Below are 21,273 nucleotides of genomic sequence, written 5' to 3'. Positions count from 1 at the left end.
TTTGATAGAGAGCGAATTCCGAGTAAAGAGGAAAAAAGTGGTAGCACTAAACAAAAGATGGAACACAATCAAGCTAAGAAGAGACGAAAACATGAAAAGAGAATTTGTAAGTGCGACAGACAAAGAGACGTCTAAGGTAGCTTTAGCCGGTGATGATATCGACTCGAAATGGGAAGCCATGAAAGCAAGGATTGCAAAAGCTGTCGACGAGCATATAGGAAGAGAAACGAGAACCCAATATAAACCTTGGAAAACAGCAGAAATTTTGGAATTAATGGAGCAAAGAAGGCAGTACAAGACAACAAACAAAGAAGAGGAATACAGAAGGTGCAGAAATCACCCCAACAGAGAAGTAAAGAAGGCCAGAGGAAACTAGATAAACAACTTGAGCAAAGAAATTGAAAAAAAAAAACATAGTCAAAGGCAATACAGAAACGGCATACAAAAAGGTTAGAAAACAATTCGGTGAGAAAAAGAAACACACAGACATTATTATAGACAAGGACGTGACACCGCTAATAGAAGAAGAGCAGATAACAAAAAGATGGAATACATTGAAGAACTCTACAACGGAGATAGTGAACGAAGAAGAGATAGAGAAGGAAGAAAACGTCGATGAAAATGAATTAGGAACATCAATTCTACAGTGCGAATTCGACAATGCTTTGGAGAAAATGCGATATGGTAAAGCCCCAGGAATAGATCAAATACCAACGGAAGTGATTAAGAATCTCTGAATAGCAACAAAGAAGAAACTATTTAATCTTATTAATGAAATGTATATCTTGAGAAAAATACCAAGAGACTTCGAGAAAACCATATTGATACCTATCCCGAAGAGAAAAGGCGCACGGAAATGCGAAGAATACAGAACGTTAAGTTTGCTTTCCCATGCATCAAAAAAACTGTGCAAAAATTATCGCACAACGAATAGAAGGGAAAATCGAAGAACGGCTATCGGAGGACCAGTTTGGATTCAGGAGGAAAAGAACAAGGCAGCAATACTGAGTTGATCATGGAACAGCAGATCAGAATAAACAAACCAATTGTGATAGCATTTGTAGATATAGAGAAAGCTTTTGACAACATAAATTGGAGTATCATGTTCAGAACGTTGGAGAATCTGAAAGTGGATTATAGAGACAGAAGAATAATATACCAACTTTATAAGAACCAGACAGCTGTCATAGGAAGAGGTCAAAAGGAAGCAAAAATAAGTAAAGGAGTGAGGCAAGATTGTGGACTTTCACCTCTCCTGTTCAACGTCTATATAGAAGAAGCTATGAAAAATTGTTTGATAAAAACGAGAAAGGCGTAAATATAAATGGTCAGATTTACAACAAAATAAGGTTTGCTGATGATACAGCATTGATAGCGGAGAACGAAAAGGACTTGGAGGAAGCACTTTCAAACTTGAACGACCATCTGAAAAATAATATGCAAAATGAAGATATGCAAAGTGAAAAAGTGCACAAGAGCAGGACAGGAAAAGGCAAACGTATGGCTAGAGGAAGAGAAAATCGAAGACGTTAAAACGTTCCCCTATTTAGGAAGTCTAACATCCTCGGACGAAAGAAGTGAAAAAGAAGTAAGTTCCAGAATAGCGCAGGCTAAACAAGCATTCAATGGGAAAAGAGGACTACTAACATCAAGAAATGTGTCAGTGGAAGTTCGTAAACAATTTATTAAGACACTGGTATGGAGCGTAGAGCTTTACGGATCAGAGACGTGGATATTGAGAAAAGCTTAAATATTCAAGCTGGAAGCATTTGAAATGAGGTGTTGGCGCAGAATGCTGTGCATGTCATGGACTGAATGGAAAAGGAATGAAGACGTTAAAAAAAAAAGCTAATGAAGGAGGACAGATCATGATAATAATAGGAAAAAGAAGGAACAGCATGCTTGGTCACCTTATTCGGCACTCCGATTGGATCACCGTGCTGATAGAAGGAAGGACAGAAGGAAAACCAGGAAGAGCAAGAGCAAGGGTAAAATATCTAGATGCAGTTACGAAGAAGAGGCCTTATCAAAGTGTAAAACAGCTCTCCCAAGCGAGAGGAAAGTTTTAAAATTTCCATGTTGCTTAACAGCCTGTGGTTGATGTGCACAACAAAAAGAGAAGAATTTCTTGGTAATGGTTTTTTCTATTGTATGTTGACAATTTGTTGTCGATTTTGTTATAGCCTTCTATAATGTTTAATAATTCAATACTAATTTGAGGCATTGGTGAACAAAATCTAATTCTGCACCTTAAAATCGTGTTGATAAAAAAGGATGATTATTATGTTACAAAGGTTAATGAATGTTGCATGCCTAAATATTATGTTACGAAGGTTAATGAATGTTGCATGCCAACAATAAATAATAATTTTATAGATATAATGAAAATAAATTTGAAATAAATACTGAATACTGAAATACTGAAATAATGAAAATAATGATAAAAGTCTATGAAAGCAAAGACAATGCATAAACAATACTGTTAGCTGAACAATATAGTAATCAATACTATTCCCTAATTATAGTAGGCAAAACATAAGAAAATGTATCAGCAATATATATGCAATATTACAATCGAAATGCTAAATATGATTAAGTTTGTTGGTAATCTCGTTTTCTTTGACACCGCCAGAGTGTTAGTAATATGCACAGATAATGTGATATTATGTTATGTATATCAGGTCAAATTCATTATAATAATGTGTTGTATTCCGATCACTGTTTTGGTAATTTGACATATATTGTTTCTGAATATTGCTATGTTCGATTCCTTGGGGTACGGGCTTCCCACATTCCGAATTTGGATGCGTTACTGTTGCTTGGAGCTACGCTATGTTAGGCTATGTTAGGCTATAGATCTAGGATTTTTATATCCCCGGTGCTGAAAAGGGACATTGAACCTATATAAACAAAAAATAAATAAATAAATAAATAAATAAATAAATGAAAAGAAAAACTAAAATTATTTGTGTCATTTATAGAAATATGTTATGGTAAATATTTACTAATTGGTATAGTACTCGCGCCGAGTCGTGAAGCTTGGGCTCTAAACCAATCATAGAAATATTTTGCTTGAGCTCCAACACATCGGAAAACTTCGGTACAATTCGTGGAGCTGCTTCCCGAGCGCAAACTTGGGGAGCGCAAAATATTTCTATGATTGGTTTAGAGCCCAAGCTTCACGACTCGGCGCGAGTACTATAGCACTTGGACAACTAATACCTATCACGCAATTATTGTATAAGTTTGGAAAATCTCATTATTGTGCAAATAAGAAGGTTACAAATGTGATGAACTACATAACAACCCAATCATTCACTGATTATTCTGTCTCCCGGAACATGAATGTTAACTAGGTATTGTTACTCCGTACAAAAAGACAGTGATATAATTTGAATCGCTGTTTCTCTATGGCCGTCATCTAAAGATAACACCTGTGCGATATTTATTAAATTAGCATGTACACGTGGGTTAGAGCAAAGTTTGAATTGCAAATTATTCAATTTCTTTGGCAGTACATGGGTCAAGATAGAACTATCGAACTCTAGATATAAAGTTGAATTTGATCCTAAATTTTATATGTATTTTTGTATATTTCCAGATTGACAAATTAATTGCCAACGATGAAAGAAAGTAAGTGGACAAAAATACTCTTCGTGGTTGGAACTCTGGCAGTAGCAACGGAATCCTATATACACCTCAGAAACAATCTTGAAACGGATCTAGAATGCGTTAAATGCTTACAAGGAATAGTATCATTGTACATGCAAGATAAGCACATTGTTACAGTTTCTACTCAAGAGTCGATGATACCTGATCCATTAAACCAATACGTTCCAATTGTTCAGTTGAGAGGTGACTCGTTTATAACTAACATAATTGCTCTGAATTACACTCATTTTACAAGAATTGATCTGGGTTACTTGATAATACTTCATGATCCAATATTACTAAACACTACATTGAACAGAATTATGTCAACATTCCTATGGAATCCTAGAGGGACTTTTATGGTATATTTACTGAACAAAAATTTTGATGATTCAATACTGTTGGGCCTATTTAAAATACTGTCTGACTTGCAGGTTTTAAATGTAGTCTTACTAGTTCAGAAACATTCAAAAAGGAAAGAAAAATCTAATGAAAATAAACTTCTGACACAGCATACGAAAACTATCACGCTCTATACGTACTCGCCATTTATAAAAGGAAACTGTTACAATACTGAGAAAATATATTTAGGTGAATGCAACGATTTGTCATACCAAATGTCAAATAATTTATTTCCCGACAAATTGCAAGACTTACACGAATGTCCTCTGGAAGTAACTGCATTTAATCTTCCACCAAACTTCATACTAGAGGGAAAAAATGACAGTAAATTCATTGCTGGTATTGGTGGTATGACATTATACTCCCTTGCAAAGAACATGAATTTCACACCAAAAGTTGAAATGGCAGAGGGAAATGAATGGGGAAGACATGACGAAGCGACTGGAGTAGTGGAAGGTATGTTTGGTGACATATTTTACTACCGCAAACACGTGTCGTTTGTCCCCTTATATATACAAATTAGTCTTTTAAAGTACTATGATGCTGTAGATGCATTTCATCCGTGCGAATTAGTATGGGTTGTTCCTTCTCCTGAAGCAATTCCTATGTGGAAAAACATTTATTTACCATTTCCAACCATTTTGTGGACTAGCATAATAAACACATACTTAGTGGTATGCACTTTTGTGTTTGTCCTAAAGAAATTTCAACTAGTTTCTGAAACGAATAGTTCTAACATGGATTTTTTTGACACCTTTTGTGTACTTGTAAATGGTTCTGTCTCTCATCATCCAAGACGAGATTGGATTAGGTTTTGTTTCATATCTTGGTTGTACTTCTCATTAGTAATCACTAGTTGTTATTGCGGATCACTGGTTGGTTTTCTTACTAAGCCATCCTACATGAACCCTATCAACACGCTTAAAGAATTAATTCTTTCTGAATTACCAATTGGAGGTTCGACTGCATTTAAAGCCATATTCAGTAGTTTAACTGATGAAGATGCTATTCTAATTTATAGCAGATGGACATCTGATTGGGATTACAACCATTTGTTTGAACGAACAGCCAAGAGACATGACTTAGCATTCGTAGCTGATATAACATTATCACGCGTTAGAATAAATTCTGATTACATAGATCGATATGGAAATCCAATGGTTCACATTGCTAAAGAAAGAATCATAACATCAATGAGATGGTATCTTTTACCTCGAGGGTCTCCTTTTAAAGATAAATTCTACGCTAAAATTGCCAAGCTTCAGGAATCAGGCTTCTTGGGTAAATGGATAAAAGATCTAATGTTTGAATCTCGTCTTCGATCAGAGAAGATTAAAATTGAGAATGCACAAAGAGTAATCGTTATGACTTTACATCACTTATTTGGAGCATTTTTCCTACTTCTGCTTTGTCTAGGTTTCAGTGTTGTATCTTTTATTGGGGAATTGATTTATTTTAAATTGGAAGCAAAAATAAAGCAGAAAAATCACTATTGATTTTGTTTGCACAAAATTCCAATAATTTGTAGAATAAAAATTACTGTAGAATAAATTTGTAGAATAGAATTTGTAGAATAAAAGCAGAAATAAAAGTTACTGCTACTTACACATAATATTATAATTTATGTAGGTAGGTAAATGTAATTGTATTCTAAATTTTTTCTCTCTTAAATTTCTTGAAGGATGAAAATCTAACGATAAAATATAATCGGAAGCTTAATGTTAAATTATTAGCTGAATGCTCAAGTAATAATTGAACGTTTTACAAAGTCTATATCTACAGTATATACTAGTTTACTAATTTCTATTATTACAATACCAATATTTATAATGTCATTGAATGCAAAAGATAACTAGTAATTTCATATTACGACGGTAGTCCCAAAGCTCCGACCTAATTAACAAAGAAAACGAAAATAATGGAAAAATCTATCTTTATTTCTCATATAATCTCTTTTTAGATCGATACACTTCTTCCAGAAACATTCAATAGCTTCAATAACATTTTTATAATGTGAATAATCGAGGCTCAAAATATGCATTAACTGCAGACTCCACTTCTTCATTGATGGCAAATCTTTTACTACCTGTCCATTTTTTCAAGTTTGGAATGATAAAACAATCCAGAAGTGCTAAATCGTTCGAATAGAGTGCGCGAGGAAGCAATTCGAACCTTGATTTTGGAGACCGCGATAACGGATGTGTGACCTGGCGCATTGTCTTTATAAAGAACTATTTTTCGCTACATGCGGCCATTTTGTCTTGATTTCTTCACTTAAATGCTGCAATAAATTTGTGTAATACTCGTTGTTGGTTGTTTTCCCTTTTTGAAGATAGTCAATCAAAATTATCCCACGCGCATCCTTTGCCAGCAAATGAAATTCTTTACCTTCTTTGGAGCCAAATCTCTTCTTTCAGTCCATTGTTTTGCTATCCCTTTGTCTCAGGTAGGTGATGGACACTTGTGTCACCCATGGTTCTGCATTGAAGCAAAAGCTCAGTTTTATTGGTGTGAAATATCGCCAAACACGCGATTGAAACATTCTCAAGACGTTGTTTTTCTTCCATTGTGAGCAAAAGAATTTCTTATCATCACCATCTTCTTTAGCCTCGCCGGCATAACCGTGGGACGTAACTAAAAAAAAAATAATTTCATGTCCAAACTTTCAGTCAATATGCAATGTATGGAACTTTCTGAAATAACTACCATGTCTGCTATCTCGCACACTTTCAGTCGATGGTCATTAAATACCATATTGTGGATTTTCTTTATCATATTTGTTGCCACCTCATTTGGTCTGCCACTGTGATGTTCATCTTCTGGGAATACTCACGTATGTTGATGAAGGGAATGGTTGCGGAAACCTCCCTAATTCTCGAATTCTTTCGTACTTAAATGGTAAACAACTGAAATTGTCTCGGATTTTAATGATTACGATCCACGGACATTTGCACTGATTTTTTTTATTTCTCTAAAAAAAAAAAAAAAAACTTCAGAGCCAGCTGATTACGGAGAACAATTCCTTTCGCTCATGTGATGATTCTAACCGGTTGAAATTTGCGACTGAATTCCGGTTTGCTACTCGTGCGCTTAAAACAATGACCACCATGTTTGTACGTCATACGTCGGTACAGGGAAAAATGGTTGCTCCGCTCGCTAGGGAAATAGCCTAGTGAAAGATATGATGCATTAGGGTGGTCCATAAATATCAATTTTCAGATCGGGCTGGTCTCACCCCCTAAAATGGTTCCATATGGGACTAAATTAAGTCAGGAGAAAAATTAGCCTCATTGAATAATATTAAATGGTGCCCCAAGCGACCAAAAATTTTGAATCCAATTACAGTACATAGTATATGGGAAAAATCTGAAATAAACTCATGTAATTTAGAAACGCTAAATGCAATGCAAAGATAGCCTGGATAATAGAAATAGAGAAAGAAACATATCTAATTTTGTATAGCACTGCCATTGCGGCCATCTTGAAATCCGCCATCTTGGATTCAGATCAAAATTTTTAAATAGAAAGAGGGTCATGTGACATATCGTTTTGAGGTATCGTTTTACCAGAAGCACAAATCTGGTACTATTTTAAAGATAGCTTTAGTAATGTAAGAATTATTACCTGTGAAAAGATTTTTCTCTTTTTAAGATTAATAATTCTTACACGACTAAAAGAAAAGACATGAGTTTGGCGTGAAAAGAACGAAAGGGATATGCACGGCTTCAACCGAAAGAGGAACGCGAAAGTAAATGCACTTCTGAAAATAATTTGTTTGAACTTTATACGCCAAAAGACATGGAGCAGTTCAAGTAGTGAAGAGGAAAACCCAGTTGAGAATGTTAGAGAAAATGTAAATATGAATGCGTGTGTGTGCGGACCGTCCAAGAGATGTAAACGGGGGAAAACCAATTTTATTACTCAAAGGCTAGTGTTGCTCTTAATCGATAAAAGATCACTCATAGAGCAGTAATACATATTCTGACAGCGACAGCAGAGGCATTAGGCCATAATATAGAGGAACTAGCAATAAATGGGTCTTCCATTCACCAATGCTGAGAGAAAACCTGTAGTGAAGTTGCACAGAACTACAAGAAACAATTTCAGAGTGCATCAAGTGCGTTAGTTGTGCATTGGAACGGAAAACTACTGCTGAATTTGACTGGCAGAGAGACTGCCGGCAGGTTATCAATAATTATTACAGGAGATGGTCATGAGAGGGTAATTGGTGTTCCCATTTTGTCGTCATCAAGAGAAGAACATATTGATTCTAATATAGTACATTCGCTTGAAGAATGGAACTTGGTAAAGTTCGTGCAGGCAGTTTATTGTGACATTACTCCTTGCACTATGGATCTTGTCAACGGTGCTTGCATTCTGCTAGAGCAGTAGCTCCCAAATAACCTTCTATACCTTCCTTGTAGACACCACATTTATGAATTAGTTTTAAAATGTGTATTTGATAACTGTTGTGTTTCGTTTGCATCTGGACCGGACGTTGTCCTATTGAAGTGTTTTCAGAACGAGTGGTCCAAAATAGATTGCACTAACTTTATTCCAGAAATTGATGATGATGATGTAACAAACAATATTTCCGATGTAAGAAATGAAGTGTTGAATTTTGCTATCAAACTTGTAGAAGCAGGACACTGCAGAGATTACAGGGAATTTTTACAACTGACCATCATATTCTTGGGTGGCATACCTCCTTGAGGAGTCTTCTTTCGTTTGCCTGAAGCAATTCACCATGTAAGGTGGATGGGAAAAGCAAGCTACTATTTAAAATATTTCTCTTTCGCCAACAATTTCGTTTAACGAAGCAAATAGAAACGGGTCTTCGGAGAGTATGCACTTTCTGATCCGACTATATGTTCACAGTTGGCTTAAATGTGATCAAACATCCCATTCACCATTACAAGATCTACAATTCTTGAAAGATTTGTACAGTTAAAGACAAATAGATGCTGAATTATCTCAAGTAGCTCTTTCTAAATTTTCACGCCGACACTGGTACTTTACGGAGGAACACGTAGCATTCTTTCTTTTTTTTTGTGATGGAGTCACCATAATGGAAAAGCAAAAAATGGTTGAAAGAAATAAAACTCTAAGGGGAAACCGTGAAGCAGTAAAGAGGCTTGACGCAAGAAATGATACCATAACCATTCTTGTGAAAAGAGAAATCAGTGATTTTGTTACAACAAACAAAATTTCCTCGAGAGATTTAAAATACCCAAAGGGTTTCTTGAGTGTGATCCGACTTCATGGCCAAATAATAATGACTATCTTCAAGGAAAGACAATAGTTTAATTCATCCACCTAAGAAACGGTGTGCAGAGAGGGGAGTGTAACTAATAGAAGATTACAACAACGTTCTTACGAAAAATGAGGAGCACAAACAGTTTCTTTTGCAGATAATAAAGGCCCACAGACAATCTTTTCCTATATGCGACAGAGTGAACTATGTAGCAAATAAGATTCTTAACTTACCAAAAAGATACTACATAAATAAGGGATATTTCAATTTCTTCCAAGTTATATTTTTTTCTTTTTCCTCATAATGGTCTATGAATCATCTTGATGAAAAAAAAAAAAAAAACTTATTTGTAGTTCAGAGCGAAACAAGCAGTTTGTTTCAGTTTATGTAAAAGACTTCCAAAATTCTTACATATCTGTGTTCCATAACTGCAATAAAATAGCATTACATGAAGCATTTTGTTTTTCATACGTAATAACTCTTACATGAATACAGGTAACTTGAAAATAATACCAGATTTGTGCATCTGGTGAAATGCTACCTCAAAAAGATATGTCACCTGACCCTCTTCCTATTTAAAAATTTTGACCTGAATTCAAGATGGCGGACTTCAAGACGGCCGCCTTGATAACATATACAAGATTAGGTTGGTCTCTTCCTCTAGTTCCATTATCCAAGATATCTTTTCATTCCCTTGAGCCGTTTCTAAATTACGAGAGTTTATTCCAGCTTTTCCCCGTACACTATGTATTGTAAACGTATTCAAAATATTAGGTCGTTTGGGGCACCATTTAAAATTATTAGATGGATCTAATTTTTCTCCCGGCTTAATTTGGTTCCACATGGAACCATTTTAGGGGGTGAGTCCAAATAAATTCCTAAATTTATTGTTCCCCATATAAATTTGGACCACCATATGATGCATGTTTTTCAAGTGTGTACGACGTTGCTAATAACACAAAGAATAAGAAAAGTAACAGAATTTAAGGCTTCTTTTAAGAGAAAGCTATTTGTCTATTTAGACCCCTTATTTGTTATCAATTATTTGAATATACTTGAATATCTTAGGACAAAGTTTTAGTGTATTGCGATATAGTGATTTGCAATATTATTGATATTGTTTGCAGCCTGAGGTGATAAATTAATAATTGTTCTCACGTTTACGTCATCGACCGACCTTACGAAGTGAATTTTATTCATTCTTAAGAAAAATCAACAATATAAAAGCATAGTTATTTGATAGTAGAGTGTTAATTTCTTGTATGCAAGTTTGTCGTGGATTCGATAGTTATGCGTTCAGTAGGAAGCCCAAGAAAATTAATACATGAAAAAACATTTCCCAAGTAAAAGCAACCTAAATTCTTTACTGAGTTCAACACAAGGACGCAGAAACTGAATATTATAATCATGTTTATAAGCATCTGAGAATTCACCAGTGCTATTACCGAACTGCATTACACTTTAGCAATATTTCACCATAATATCTCCGCACTTACTGTCTTTTACTTTATCCAATGGATCATATTCGTAAATTGTTTATACTAGTTCATGTGAACATTTATAGATCGATTGAAATGTTTTGAACACACAAGTTAACATTTAAATTAATAAAAAAGATACAAAACAGTAATGATAACCAGGTAGTTACACTTGGCTTATTACTGAATAAAATAAAATGAAATTTCTACTTTTATGTTCCACGAATATGCCCTGTAGACAAAGGGAGACGGATGATTAATGAGAGTGAATGATCATAAAAGAATCGGTTTAATATGTCATGTGGGAGGAAACATTTTCTTTACTCGTGGACCTCAGAACACAAAACGCAATACTTTCACAATATAATCTTTTGCAAATGTACCACCATATACAAAACATTAATCACTTCAGGGCTGACGAAAATAGAGAATATAAATAAACTTATGTTCGTATACTTAGAACATTATTTCGTGGGAGGTTATTGAAAAGAAAAACTTAAATTTCAAAGTAACAACACGGCAGAACTAATAGACAACGAATTTTTGTCAATATTCCTCTTATTTATGCTCGAACAATCCTAGGCGCTAGGTAGGCGTAGGAAATACGAGTCTGGCTCCTAAAATAAGTCAAATTCAAAATAAAATTATGTAGGCCCATGTATGAGATTGTATTATTATGGTGCTTAGGTTTGAAAACCAGCACGTAGGTCACAAGAAAAAACTTCGAAACTTATTTTGTTTATGATGCTGTTTCGGCAGTCTAATCATCTGTCTGCCCCTATTCGCTACAGCTTTCTTCAGCTTCAAACCACCGCGGTGACCACAAAAGCATTTCCCTTGTAGAAATATAGTAGAAAAGTATAGCGCTATAGAATACGATTCTTATAGCATTAAGAATAGTTGTAACAATGGTGTGGGATGACTAGTTGACAATATGTACAGTAACTAGTAGAAAAATGTAAGGATGCAATAGGACATGATTTTTAAAAAAAGAAATTAAGAGCTTTTTGGTGCAGAAAGCGCTTATTTGTAGTCGTAGTATAATAGCATGGAGACTAACGACCAATCTTCAAAATAAAGAAAAGCTATAATATGGTGGCCTAGATATTCTCAATCTGTACGTGACTCAATTAGAACTAATGTAGTACTTAATGTTTTTGGTGTGAAACAATAATAAAGTAATCTTGCGTAAGTGTACAAGTAACTAAAATATTTGTAATTTTAGAACATTATAGGTGATCTTTAATGTATTTTAAACTACGATAATAGGTCTTATTAACACGTTACATTTATGTACAGTAAGTGTATTACTTATTTTGCCACTTTCACTTTCACTATTCAACTAAATTTATTTGTAGTTTATAGTCACTGGCGCAAATCCCGGAGGAGACTAGGGGGACATGTCCCCCAATCTTGGACCTGGGGGGGGCTGTCTCCCACAATAATCTGACTTAAAAAGTGCTTTTTTTGGATAAGTGTGATGATTTGTGTCCGACTGCCACAAAGGAATGTGAGATAAAATTGATTTCTCTTGGCTTTTCCATTTCTTTTAAAAAGAATCGTATTCTGTAGTATTTCAAACTGAACTTCGAGCTGTAGTGCGTTTAGTAGTCTCATCAATATGTATTAATTCCACTCCCGCTACTTAGGCACAAATTGCATTAAATGCCAGAGGAGGATATACCCCTCTCCTCATGCTGGAAAGTTATCTCAGCTGTAGGTACGGGTACAAATTCCGGGGAAATGAGGAGACATGTCCCCCCAACATTAGAACTGGAGGCTCTCCCAATAATCCGATTTGAAAAGTGCTTTTTGCAGATAAGTGTGATGATTTGTGTGATAATTTGAGAGATTCATCTTAATATTGTCTTCCCATCTGCGCCTACGTCTTCCTAATGATCATTTTCCGATTGGTCTTACCGCTAACACTTTGAAAGCGTTCATACTTTCTTCCATCCTGGCTATATGTCCTGCCCACCTAAGCCTCCTAGACTTGATGACCCTAACAATGTTTGGTAAGCCGTATAATTTATGTAGTTCCTCGTTATGAAGTTTTCGCCATTTCCCATTCCCGTTCATCTTGGTTCCGAATATTCGTCTGAGGATTTTGTTCTCAAATACTTTCAGTCTATGCTCTTCCCTCAGAGTAAGCTACCATGTTTCGAAACCATACAGAACAACAGGCATGGTTATCGTTTTATATATTTTAAGCTTCAAATTCCTCGACAGAATTCGCGACGACAAGAGATTTTGAACTGAATAATAACACGAATTCCCTGTTTTTAGTCGATATTTAATTTCTTCGTGAATATGGTTTTCGTCTGTTAATATTGATCCTAGATTTTTTAAAGTATCCACTTTATCAAAAGTATTATTTAATATTTTCACGAATTCATAATTTGCCGTGTTACGGTCCCGACGCAGTTCCATGTATTTAGTTTGCATTTCTTTCTATTGTTCTCATATCATCCTCTATTAAATTTACATCATCAGCGACGCATAACCTGGTGAATACCGTTCAACTCTAGGCCCTGGTTGCTATCTTTTATTTTCCATATAGCGTATTCCAGGGCAAAGTTGAATAATAATGGCAACAACGCATCTCCTTGTTTCAGGCCATTCTCGACGTGAAAGCTCGTGGACAAAAATTTTCCTACCCGGACTTTACTATGGGATTCATTTAAACATGCCTTAATTAATCTAATTAGCTATTTCGGTATTCCAAATTCTGTAAGAACGTTGTACAATATTTCTCTCCTAACCGAGTCGTAAGCCTTTCTAAAATCAATAAATAGTTGATGTACCGGGCTACTGTATTCCCACTTCTTTTCGAGTATTTGGCAAATGGTAAATATTTGGTCGACAGTTGATCGATTTTGTCTAAATCCGCTAATCTTGTCAATCTTGCTAATGGAATGTTTAAAAGGATTTTATAGGATGTTGACAGAATAGAGATGCCTCGATAATTATTACAGTCAGTTTTGTCGTCTTTCCTGTGGATTGGAACAATGATTGATTCTTTCCACTCTTGTGGCAATTCTTCCTTTGTGTAGATAAGGAGGAGGAGTTTGTGTATCTTGTTCCACAATTTTTCGCCTCCAGGTAAAATTAACTCAGCCGGAATTTCATGATTTTTTGTTTCTTTAATTTCTTTATAGCGATTTCTACTTCTATTCGGTTGGGTTCTGGAATATACGGTTCTGCGGTGTGTTATCTCCCTTTCTCCACGCACATTAATTTTTGGCTGCGTGTTATGCAAATTGTCAAAGGAATCTTTCCATCTATTTAAAATGCTATCTGTATCAGTGAGAACTGTTCCATCAGCTTTCTTTAATATAAGCACGAGGTTGATAGCCTTTCTTAAATTCGTTGATCCCTTTTTACATGTCCCTAGTGTTTTTATTTTTACTATTATCTTCAAGTTCCTTAATTTTAGCTTTCAAAAAATCGTGTTTCTTTGTTCTAAAAGTTTTGGAAGTTTCCCGCCTGATGTCTATGAAAATTTGTGTAGTTATTTCATTCGGATTTTGTAGCAAACATAATTTTCCCTGTTTTCTCTTCTTTGCTAGTTCGAACCATGGTTTGTTCCTACGTATTTCCGCGTGTCCCAATTTTTCTTTTGAGAGAGGATGCTTCGTAAGTAAAGAAAAGAATTCAATTGCTGGAATATTTCTCTCCATAATCTTAAGGTTACATCTGTTTACTAAAGAGTATATGACTTGCGTCAGTTTTCTGTAACGATTTCTGTAATGTTATTGAGATTATCATCATTTTGCTCAGATACGAGTATTGTTGCGTCATACATAATTGATATTCTTTCTTCAAAGTTTTGGGGAAGTCATTATTTATATTATTATCTTATTATAAAACAATTTTAACGTTGATCTTTGTGGATGCCTAATTAGAAACATACCAATTATAAATATGCATGTATTCAGATTTCAGAATGTGTTCACGGCAGTGATATGTAATACTGATATGTACTACTACTTCATCTACATTGCCTAATATATAATATACTCTACAACAGGTTCACCTCAGAAATCAGATTCATCTACCGTAATATGAGTTTCATCTTCCTTCTCTATAATAAGCCTCAAATCTGCCCACCACACAATTCTGAAGACAACCAATGGCATATTTAGGATTTTGTTTCGAGGGGCTATGTCCAACACAAGGAAGGAAGTGGGCAATTGCCCACCTGAGTTTGAGAATTAAATATATTTTAATTTATTCATAAATTGAAGTTATAATGGCAAGAATTGCAGACCGATAAATACTATATGATATGATACAAAAATTTAGGAGTGAATCTAACCCTTTATTCTATTCATACAAGAAAAAGAAAGCATCCTCTTGGCCTTCCTAATTTCCCCGGCTAATTATTCCCCCGTTTTGATTTTCTTTAATTCAAACATTTCCTTCTTTTAAAAATAACTAAACGATATAATTTTTCCTTTGTTATAATAACCAATGTCCTGTAATGTTGATATCCGCGCAAGTTGGTGTAGGACACCAGTTTCGCTCATGAACTCCTCTTAGTTTTGGTGTTACTGAACACGGCCGACTTGAATCACAACTGACAACGGTTGATAAAGTATTATAGACAAAATGAAAGAAAGTAACATCAAGAAAAAGAAACAGAAAAGTAGAAAGGACGAAAGAAAGAACAAAAGGACGCAGTTCTTACATGGAATGAAATTTGACAAATACAAAATTATTTCTGAACAAAGAGCATAAAAAAATGGAAAGTCAATGACATTCTTAGAAGTGGTAAGTAGGATTATTGTTGTGCTTGGAATGCGAAAAATTAACAAATTTATTTCGGGGGAGCTTCAGCCCAGCCCGATAGCCCCCTAAATACGCCACTGAAGACAATTCTGCTCCCCTGATCCTTCACAGCATTGTTTTTCAACTTCATAAATATTTTCAACATCGCTTATATATATAAAATATGGGAACGGTCTTACCCGTCCCCCCCCGATGTTGAACACAGATTTGCGCCGATGTTTATAGTGATAATATGAAAAGATTCCCTGAAGCTTCTAATGCTACTTACAGACACATACTGATGTGTGACATCACACCAAAACCCCTATTTTCCTTGCCGTGACGTAAGCAGCTGATGTTTGCACTGTTTGAAGCGGTGTGTTTCCGCAACGAAGAAATATTTTTCTGAGATTTTTGGTATGTGGTATCTACACGATGATGTCTTTAAATTACAACCTTTGGTCATGAAAGAAATGTTCATTATAGGATCAACTTTCCTATTTGAAATTAAATGTGAAAACTTCCAGCAGTATATCTTTAACTAAATGATGTTTCAATAAGTATTGTGCCACAAACATTATTTTGCACTTCTTATTAAGCTTCAACTTGTACAGTATAAGCATGAACTAAATAATCGAGAAACGAAGTTATTTGAGTCAGAAACAGACAATTATCAACATGTTTCATCTCATATAAGTGTGTGTCTTTTAGTTATTGTCCTAATTCCAGAGGATCTCCTTTGACTATTCCTCAAGAACAGAAAAGTCAAAAACTCATAACATATAAGAACCATGAATTTACAATGAATTTACTGATACTTGGGGAGAATCAATTTCTTTGTAGCAAAGACCAATGTTCCTTTCTATTTCACTTGGTTTCAGTGTTTTTAAAAGCATGCAAAGCACCCACAGGAACTACGATAAATTAAATTGTTAAATTGCAGTTTCATGTCAGTGTCGAACAGATGCGTTCTTTAACAAATAATGTCTTAGTGCAGGTCCCTCATATTTTGATTTTGTTCACGGGAAAAATTCTGGAAGAAGTCTGTGCATGTTACTAATTTTGTATAATTCTACTAATCTTAGATAAAATTCTGTGTAAAAATGTTGGCACTACATGTAAGTTAATAAAAGTTTAAAGATGGAACCGAAGTGGATAAATTTCAAACGGTTTAAAAAATAACGCTTGGTGTAAGTGCTAAAGATAATACAATCTTGTTTCGTTACGACGCTATAAAAATCATTGTCAAAACAAGAATGGGTAATATTAAATTTCAGGAGGTCATTCTTTCCACTTATATTGCTATTTTTAAAAGAGTATTAGCTTTTAGAGAAATTAACAAAATATATTTTTTCAAACAGTACAGTAAAGAGAAAATTATAGAAACTACTCTCACAGAAAATCTTCTCATTGCAAGAATCCAAAAGATAGTTTGTTATCGTTAAAAATTGACGAAACACTGATATTACAAAATAATGTTGGTTTTTATATTGTTTGTAAGGAAAAAAATTATAAATGACTTGTTTTATTTTCAAGTAAACTTATACTGCAACAGAGTGTGATTTACGAAGGCCCCGAAGATGTTTTAAGTTTGACAATTGATTGTGTTAGTGCCAATAAATTAAACATTGGACTCATGTTTGAGGGAATAGTATGGTATTTTGTGTAAAATACAATATCTGCTGTACTAATGAAGAAACTTTTAGACCAATTAGGAAAGGTGTTAAATGAAATAATTACAATTTTAAATTTTGTAAAATCTGGATGTTGGAGACTCAGAATATTCCCAAATTAACATAAAAAAATTGGAAGTTACAGCTACTTTTTTTATAGAGTTCATTAACTTACAATAGAAAAATATACAGGGTGTAGCAAAAAAGTGCAGCACAATTTCAGGGATGAATTCCTTATGAGTAGGCAAGCAGAAACATTCATATGATCATATGTCGGAAAATGCATCGTTACAGAGTTACGGCCATTCAGCCGCCTGACGGTGTAAAATATTCACATTCTGGTCTCTACTTAATGTGACTCAATTTAAACCTCAAGAACTCAGCCCCTAATTAAGCTAGGAAGATAATTTTAGTATCTATGTGTTCCTGAAGGACGACGCTTTAAGCCGACATGTATGTTCTGTATGTGGGGGGTACCACGGCGGACGTGAGAGGGTAATTAGGTGTTTTTCTGGTTTTATTTGCATCAGGATTTTGGGGATGGCATTCCATCCCTCTTGGGGGTACACTCATAAAATGCATATCGACGGAATGCTTCACCCTTCAGGAATACATAGCAATCAAAATTATCCTCCTAGCTTAATTAGGTGCTTCGTTATTTGGCTTTAAATTGAGTTACATTGAGGGGTGACCAGAATGCGACTATTTCACACCATTAGGCGGCGTTGCATTTTTCGACATATGGTCATATGCACTTTTTTGTTTGTCTACCCATAAGGAATCCACCCTGAAATTTTGCCGTTCGTTTTTGTTACATCCTGTATATTGTAGGAATTCCTTGTATAACGTAATAAGATATTCTATTACTGGGTTTAAATTTTTCGAAACAATGTTTATTTAAATCTTTATGACACTATACCTAGTGTATTTTTGTATACTTCAACAACTTCAATATCGTCAAGGCAGTAACGTGAATATGATAAGATTGAGTTGCTGATTCTGAAATTAAAGCAATAATAAAGCAAGCTAATGGTGTCCCCATTGAAGTCATTATTGGAAGCCACTAACAAATGATATCAACTGACTATTAGTTGAATATATATCATCATTTGCTTGATTTAATAAATATTTTCAGAGAGTACTTTTCTGTATTAAAATAACATAAATACTGACAGATTAGAAATTCTTTTGAAAATGGTATCTAACTATTAACACTATATGAATTGGAAAATGGACTTCTTGATGTGGTTTGTGAGAGTATTTTCCAAACAATGTACACCTTACAACTTTTTAATAGTTATATTCCATTTCAAGGAGCCAGAGAAAAAGACCAATGCAATTAAAATGCAAAGTATATGTATTGTTATACGTCAATTGTGTGTAAACATTCTTAAAAGTCAAAATATAAGTGTATCTGTTTTGTCTTGATTTCAAGTTAAAAGTAATTAATATAGAATCTGATGTGGAAAAAAAAAGAAAGAAGGAAAAAAGAGAAATGTATCTCTTGATATTTGTGAACAATTACTAGATATATATTTTTTCTGTAGCTTGCAATAAATTATGATTTGTGTATATTGTTTTCCTTTAACTTAACACCTATAGAAACACATGTTCATTATAACGTAAAGGTACACATCCGGTCATTTTGTTTTATCGTGTATGCATTTTTAATATATTTTTTCACCTATTTTACTATTTAAAAACATTGTAAAGCAATAGAGAAGATTAAAGAACATTTAAATTAACAAACAAAGATTATTAGACATGACTGATAATAAATATATTACAATTTTGAAACTTTAACAAAAGCAGAAGCTTGTTGATACTGAAAATTACCAAACATTTATATATTATATACTGGTGTAAGGTAAAGTTCACAAATTCTCTCAATTTCTTTGCCCACTTACACATTCTTCAGCACAGTCTGTACATCCTCCTCTTTGACATTATCCACATATTCCTAGGTTGCACTTGATGCATTTGTGCTATCTTGATGCATTTTTTATCACTTCCTAGTGGGCACTTCTCACATGTTTTCCTTTTCTGAAATCGATCATCAGGCGCACATTCAACTTGGGGAGCAGCATTGTTTTGTGATATTCTGCGTGGTGATAGGGGCGGGAGAGACAGTAAGGTATTATGAACGACGAGCGCAAAATCAACCAGTGTTGCCAATATCAGAAAGTAAAAATGCCCATCGGTCAAATTGACCGATGTGTACTTATAGGTGTTAAGCAGCAGCCTCAACCACATAGATGCCAACTACTTCATAGAGTACAGAGCAACTAAAAATCAATAGGAAATCCGTAGGCAAAGGAAGAGAAAAAAGAAATTTGCAGCTTTTAGGTAATTAATTACTGTACCATTAGTTTACTCTTTTGAAGTTTTTATTTAATATTTTTGCTGCAGAATAGATATACAATACATAATCTACTTACGATACAAACCATATATAACAACCTAAACTATATATAACCTTGTACAACTGTAAAAGGTATGCATACTTTAAATTTAGGCTACTATTTGAAAATACCTAAAGTTTTATATTTTCTATTATGCCTAGATATAGCACAAAGAGCTGCTTGGGTATTAGTCCCAAAATCAGCAAACAATAACTGAAAAATCAAGTAAGATTTTAATTGGTCCTAATATACAGAATCTCATATTTGAGGAGACTTCAAGCATAAAATGACACTATTACAAAATGACACATGTTCTACAAAATGAGGCCCATACAAAAGTTAATTGCTGTAGAAAATGAGAGGTAGTTCGTTTAGTCCACGATCAGGATGGCCTCTAAGGACACACACATATTCTCCAAATTTCATTCTAGTCTGATAATGTGTGCGGAGTTTTATTAAGTACACTTTTACTCTGTATTCCTCTTGTCATATAACGAATAGCAAGAATAATGCGCAAAACATGAACTTATTATACTTAATTTCTCTACGAAAAATACGGAACAGCAACTTCATTATTTATTTTTATAATAATATAGGCCTAATGCTTATAATTGCACACACACACATGTGTGTGTGTGTGTGTGAGAGAGAGAGAGAGAGAGAGAGAGAGAGAGAGAGAGTGTGTGTGTGACTTACAAATGTACAGTTAACTGCTTACGTACATATTTCTGTCCCTATAGCTGGGTTTCACCATTTTAAACATTATCAATGAAGCTTAAAAGAAATTCCATACGAAACCGTATTCTCAAACAAGATGATAGACAATGTAAATGTAGTGGAATTATATAATTAACATTAGCTCTTAACTGATACTTTCCAAGCACATATACTGATCATCTGGAATCTGGCTTCGAATGAAGACTTGTATTTGCGAATTGGATCTGAATATGCTAAAATATGTTTCTTGATGTATTAAAATAATACTTTCGAGTGCATTACTGTCGTGAACAGAGGGTAACAGAGGTTAAAACAGAGTTGAGAACAACATTAGTTTTTTTCTGTTGCCTTACGCTACACCAGCGCACCAAGCGGTCAGCAAACTAAACTTGCGTCGTCTGCTGATATGCCTTGACAAGCACTACGAGTTTGTATTATATATTTTAGTATTACATATATTGTTTAGCCTGTCGCCTCACAATAGCTGAGATTTGTTTGATTTGCGATGAAAGTGTTGAGAATGACAAGTGTGTTGTCCCCGTGAAAGGAGTGCAAGGGTTACTATTACCAGCATTTCAAGGAAAGATGGAAAACAGAACCATAAAAAATCTGGAATTGTTCATTTTTCTTGTCGAAAAATTACACCAGAGCAGATTCTATTGCAGTTAATTTGGGGAAAGGTTCGCCAGAATGTTATCCATCAAGATCACAACGTTCCTTCTCTCTACATTCTACCGCAGTTCAATTTGATTTCGAAATAAAATGCTTTTTTACTGTGAAAAGATTGATGATGAGTTTCTCAGAGATAGAAGAAAAAATCAGTTGATCTACGTCAGAAACTATATGAAGTACGCAGCAAAGAAATAAAGTATGTGTCAAGAAGAGTGGATTATGTGTCTGAGCGGGGAGACAACTGGGGCAAAGAA

The 21,273-nt window shown here is 34.5% G+C and overlaps 1 protein-coding gene across 1 annotated transcript; it reads left to right on the top strand.

Annotated features, from left to right (window-relative positions):
• Positions 1–4,268: 4,268 nt before the first annotated feature.
• LOC145679421 (glutamate receptor ionotropic, kainate 2-like) lies at positions 4,269–5,549 on the top strand. The gene has a single exon (XM_081750003.1). The coding sequence runs from the start codon at positions 4,269–4,271 to the stop codon at positions 5,547–5,549; it is 1,281 nt and encodes a 426-aa protein (XP_081606129.1).
• Positions 5,550–21,273: the final 15,724 nt, after the last annotated feature.

Source organism: Thermobia domestica, chromosome 2, assembly GCF_964235325.1.
Source record: "Thermobia domestica chromosome 2, izTheDome1.hap1.1, whole genome shotgun sequence".
Classification (NCBI taxonomy): Eukaryota; Metazoa; Arthropoda; class Insecta; order Zygentoma; family Lepismatidae; genus Thermobia; species Thermobia domestica.
Note: the sequence above shows the minus strand (reverse complement) of the source record. Positions and strands in the feature narration are given on the sequence as shown.